This window comes from Pectinophora gossypiella, chromosome Z (genome assembly GCF_024362695.1).
Source record: "Pectinophora gossypiella chromosome Z, ilPecGoss1.1, whole genome shotgun sequence".
In the NCBI taxonomy this organism is placed as follows: domain Eukaryota; kingdom Metazoa; phylum Arthropoda; class Insecta; order Lepidoptera; family Gelechiidae; genus Pectinophora; species Pectinophora gossypiella.
This window is the reverse complement of record NC_065433.1, coordinates 5,252,998-5,258,725: the sequence shown is the minus strand read 5'-3', so window position 1 is coordinate 5,258,725 and position 5,728 is coordinate 5,252,998. Positions and strand designations below refer to the sequence as shown.

General features: G+C 38.2%; 1 protein-coding gene across 1 annotated transcript; it reads left to right on the top strand.

The window, feature by feature from the left end:
* The first annotated feature begins 399 nt into the window (after positions 1 to 399).
* Positions 400 to 2,634, top strand: LOC126380231 (cyclic nucleotide-gated channel rod photoreceptor subunit alpha-like). Its single transcript, XM_050029495.1, has 3 exons — positions 400 to 594; positions 956 to 1,129; positions 2,557 to 2,634. Exons 1-3 carry the CDS (start codon positions 400 to 402, stop codon positions 2,632 to 2,634), a joined length of 447 nt encoding a protein of 148 aa, XP_049885452.1.
* The last annotated feature ends 3,094 nt before the right edge of the window (positions 2,635 to 5,728 follow it).

The window sequence follows — 5,728 nt, the reverse complement described above, 5'->3', positions numbered from 1 at the left end:
AACATTTGGATAATCACGGAGACTAACTACTTAGTACCCAATTCCTTTCTATTTAAAATATTGGAAGTTAAAAAATATATGTTAGAAGATTCATGGAATAGCTTTTTCACCAGTGTACAGTTTTCAATTATTTGCAAGTCTCTATTTTTATTTGGTTATGGTTTACACGATCAGATATACTATGTAGACGCTATACAGAGTTTGACGGGTTTTATAATAGCAAACTTGTTCAAAATTTGGGCTTTCTTTGAGTGGTACACGGTGATTCGTCGTCAGATGACAGTCGAAGATCATGTGGTCCTGCACAAAAAGATAACGATGAATTTTATGCGCTCACGTCAAGTATCGGATCAGCTCGGTTCTAAGATCGAGAACTACTACGACTTCAGTGCGAGTAAGATGAGAGTGATAGAGAAATTGAACGAGCTGTATCAACTGCTGCCGACATGTATCATTAAGGAGATCAAGATAAACTCCTACTATCGCTACGTAAAGAGGATTCCTTACTTTGCTGAGTGGCCCAGCGAGGTGGTCGAAGACTTAGTTATATTGTTGAGAGAAGAAGTATACTTGGAGGAAGACATAGTAGCTCCAGTAAGTAGGTCATTTTTAAGTTATTGTCACTAGTGGAGCTATTTATTCTATGCTGAGGGTAGGGTAGGGCGTCGGTATGTGTAAAAAAATACTTTCAAAATACTTGAAAGTAGAAACAGAAGTGTTTGATTATACAAAACCTGATATAAGGGGTGCGCTGAGGGCTCTCACTTTTTTAAGTAATTAAAACAGAAAACCGATGAGCGTCCTCAAGTAGATATAGACCCTGTAGAAGACGTTTTGACGACCTCAACACTGACGGAAAAGTTTGAGCGGAGTTAGCGCAGATTCAAGAACAGTGGAACGTTCAAGGGGAAGTGTTTGCCGAGCAAAATTCTTATTCTAATATTATATTTTGCAGAAGTGGTCGCAGGGCGAAGGGCTGATGATATTGCACGTAGGGATGCTAGCCGTGTACAATGCGGAGCAGAAGGAAGTCGGCCACCTTATTGATGGCGATTACTTCGGAGAGTTGTCTTTGGTCACGGACAGAGAAGTCCGCACCTCAGAAGTGGTTGCGATAACTCCTTGCAAGGTCTGTCCATATTTAATGAATACATGAACTCACGCCCGTAATTTCTAATGGGGTGGGCAGAGCCACATGCAACCGTAAGAAAATTTGTAGCGAATGTTGATACGAAGTCCTAAGATGGATATAACGAACAATATGGGGACAAATGATCAACTATTTCCCATTCAATGGTCCGTGTAATCAATCACGTTCGAAAGAACACAAAACCCTTTGTCTGTTTTTACGACTTTCTCGGGAAGATAACCAGTTGAACGCGTTCTATATTTTTTTTCGCTTAAGTATATACTTAGAGGAATTTAAAAATAAACTTAAATATAAAATACCTATACAGGGTGGCCCAGAAGTTCAGGTTCAAAATGAAAAATTAGAAAGAGGGGCTCATTAGCTACCAGAAACACCCCCATGTATGTTCAGCAATTATTTACGGTTTAGGAGATATGACCCATTTTGTACCTTTTTCTAGATTTTCTACCTTACTTCAGAAATAATCATTTTGTCGCTATCCCTTTCTTAATAATTAATTTATTTTACTTCACAACTATGCCTAAGTCTGTGTAGCGCTCAATCAATTATAAATCAAAGTGAAATCAAAGATAAAAAAAAAGTTATCGGAAGTCAAAGTGAGAATTCGACCAAAATTGTTACAGTTGTTAAAACTTCGCCGAAGAATAATAAACACATGAGATTGTCATAGACACTGAAAGTATTTCTAAAAAACTGCTCCATTTAATAGGCTTTTAGAAACATTAAAAAAAAGTACCCTTAATACGGGCAAAAAACTAAGTAATTAGCCCTCAAAGATTGCAAGACAGACAGATTTGAAGGAAAATTTGACATTCTCATACAATGCTACTTTCTAACGTTGTTAAAGGTGCTCAAAGACACATTTTCAAGCTTGCAATTTTCGCTTTGAGGAGTTTCTTCACGGTTCAATTAGATATAAGTTCAGTTAATACAATAAACAAAGTGACATCTCCATAATGATTCACTACTTTCTTACAGATACTAATACTGTACAAGAAATCATTCAGGAGATTTATGAGACAGCATGCGAAACTGTTTTTTGGTTTGAGACAGATCTTGAGGGATAAGTTTTACACAGAATTTTCTAGAAACACTGAAGAGAGAGAAAATACCAGTTCTGCAACTGAGCCTCCTCTACCAGCGGCACCAACTGCACCACGGTCACCGCCATCATCAATTCCACCCGCCACCCAAACGTCTCAGGACTCATTAAAGAAAGATCAAATAAAGTCAGTATTCGAAGCACTTAAAAATAAAAATTTACAGCGTAATCTGCAACTCGATTTCCAAGATACAGCTGGTCGCAACTCTATGACACAAACTGAGCAACCAAAGGGTAAAAAACAAGAAGAAACTTTAAATGATCAGATTAATGACAATTCATCTGATTATGAATGGCCAAGCAGACCAACCCGAAGATTGTCAGAATATCGAGGATCGACAGGTATTCGTCGGCCTTCAACACAGATGAACTGGATCAATGAGCAAAATAGTTTCCGACGCCCAGAGGGTGAGACAGGAAGCACTCCTAGAACAATTAGACAAACTGGTGCATCTACGAGTAAAACTTTACAAGAGCCTCTGGCAACACGCAGGGATTCCGATGTCAGTTATCGCTATACTCCATCAGCTGCTGCTGGCCTTCGAACATCTTCCAAAGAGGCCGTACATTCCTCTCCTTTGGAAGACTCGAGCCGGATGGCACCCGAAGATTCAAGGGGTATCAACCTGTCATCCCGTGGACTACAAGGACCTGGAACTTCTCAAAGCTCTTTATCCGCAAGAGTTCGGAGGCAAATGCAACTCTCTAAGTCATCTAACAATCAAAATAGACGACCACAATAACTCTGTGTCAAATTGTAGGAAGGGGTCGTATTACTATGTTTTTTTACTTGTATGTACTTAATAGTAAAAATGTAGTAAAGATAGATTTTCGAGGTACTTACCTACTTAATGTTCTTATAGTCAGTAAAGCGAACATTAATTTTATTATGTTACCTAGGTATAACTTTGGAGTATGACGAAGACCGTGCTGGGACTGGACTGAGAACAGTTCCAATAATAACTGGTTTTGTTTATTTCATGTAAAAATCACTAATAGTGGGTGATTTTTTGTGAAAGTGCTTCTAAATGTAGTTCTATGTCTAGTCTAGTTCAACTAGTGGACCTGGACATCCTAGGACATGTCTTATATTATTTTTATCTTATGTTCTCATCGTGACGTAATACTTATGTAAGGAAAAGCGTTTATTGTCTGCACTGCTTTTATAGAAGTTACTGTTCTGTTTTTTCTTCTGGAGTGATTTTGTTTAGTATGTAGCTAATTACATATTTAAGTAAGTAGGTACTTTAGTAAATAATATTTATTAAAAAAAGATAAATTCATTATTTCATTCTTTTAATTAATTATTTAGTAAAGAAAGATAAAAGATGAATATGTCTGAAATCCATGAAATTAGAATGTTAAACGAAAATAACGATAGGTAGGACCTATGGACCTATCAATGGAGTGAGAATTAAAATTCTCACTCAATCAAAATTCTCACTAGATTTAGACTCACTAGATCAATCTACTTAGTGAGAATCTTGATTGTCACAACATATTACATAACATAGTCGAACAAATAGTACAAAGGCATGACGATATAAGCTCACAACTATATTCCAATTGGGGTAGTCAGAGGTGCATCCATAATTTAAAAAAAACGGACTGAAAGTACGTCTAAAAAAAGGAATTACTTTGTAAGAGGAGATGCTGAATTAAATACGAAATAGTTTTTATGTGTATAATTGCGCCATTATTTATTTAACAAGTTTTCGAATTGCCGCCATCAAAACTAACAACCGAGAATTCACCCTTTTCTTTTTAAAACCACAGACTACAAATGTACCGAACGTAACAAGTTTCGATTATGCCTGTATCAATTTAATATTGAGCCTCCTTGCTAGATTATACCAACTATATTCCACCAAGGAGTATTATTTTGATTGTTAAATAAAATAATTGCGTAATAATAAATAACAGCTCAGCTCAGCTTAAATTCTATCAGCACAGCACAGCTCAGCTTTTATCATCGGCACAGTACACCACAGCTATACAGCCATCAGCGATCTCTGCACGGCAATTGTAACAAATAATTTTTGAACTCCGCGTAACAAGTAACTGCCGCAACTTGCAAACCCTGCTGCTGTCCTGTGCTGTGATTATGATTTTGTGTAATATTTTTTTTCCCCTACTGTGTTCGTATTGTTACTGTGGTGTCCTCTAATAATAAATACTTTCTTTCTTTCTTTCTTTTCTGTCCTACCGTAGTTACAGGGTGGAACACGCTGTTCGACCCCAGTATCTACTTGCGCCGACAGATTTTATTTATTTTTAAATATCATTACGTCAGGCACCTAACATACTCCCCCCCCAGATCCACACCAGCTCCCCCTAGCATCCACACCCTTTGTTTCCCTATGCACTACTGCTTGGCACTACCAATCAAGTCATGGGGAAAGAAAAGTCTCCCATGACCCGACTGATAGTGCCAAGCAGTTCCCAGGAAAAACTAACGTCCGGTCACGAGCATTAATATGTATACATTAACTTTTTTGACAAATTAAACTGTAAGTCTCACTAAATGTCAAATATGTTAATGCGACAGAGTCCTAAAGTGGGTACATTATATTGCTCATGACTGTCCACAGTAGCACGCCCATTTGCAGCAATTACGGGTAAATTACCTCTAACGGTTTTATGTTCCCTATTCACACTGAATAACGTATCCTTTCATACAAAAGACATCAACGAGATCATTGGGAATTATGGCAATGCGATTTAAGGCGGATTTATATTTGTCTGATGTGTTGTGACGCGTCGTCGTGACTTGATGGCATATTCATCATCATTAGCCCATTAACGTCCCCACTGCTGGGGCACGGGCCTTCCCTATGGATGGATAGGGAGATCGGGCCTTAAACCATCACGCGGGCCCAGTGCGGATTGATGGTTATTAACGACTGCTAATGCAGCCGGGACCAACAGCTTAACGTGCCTTCCGAAGCACGGAGGAGCTCGAGATGAAAACTTATTTTTTGTGGTCACCCATCCTATGACCGGCGTTTGCGAAAGTTGCTTAACTTCAACAATCGCAGACCGAGCGCGTTTACCGCTGCGCCACCGAGCTCCTCAAGTTACTAGGCTAGTTTTCACATTTATATGTTATGTTCTGATGCCTCATGAAGATATTTTGAATCAATACAGCTCTGACTCAACCGCGATCGTTTCTGATGAGACACAACACAAGCCATCACAACACAATACGCATTACTAGTATGAACGTTACTATACTAAATGGGTGAAACCGATACCGTTCTGTCGCGCCACCTCACAACACATCAGACAAATACATATAATATTTTTTTTATACTACATACTTACATAACATATTATATACTTACATAGACCCGTGAAAAGCACACTTTAGTAGCCCACAATGACTAACAATCACGAATATTAACCATAATTATATTTTTATTTATTTATCATCATCATCATCATATCATCCAAGCCGTGTCCTACGACGACGACTC

Coding starts and splice junctions, on each gene's coding strand:
- LOC126380231 (XM_050029495.1), top strand. CDS start 400: ATGAGAGTGATAGAGAAATTGAACGAGCTGTATCAACTGCTGCCGACA. Junction 595..955: donor AGGAAGACATAGTAGCTCCA/GTAAGTAGGTCA, acceptor TATATTTTGCAG/AAGTGGTCGCAGGGCGAAGG. Junction 1,130..2,556: donor TTGCGATAACTCCTTGCAAG/GTCTGTCCATAT, acceptor ATGGCCAAGCAG/ACCAACCCGAAGATTGTCAG.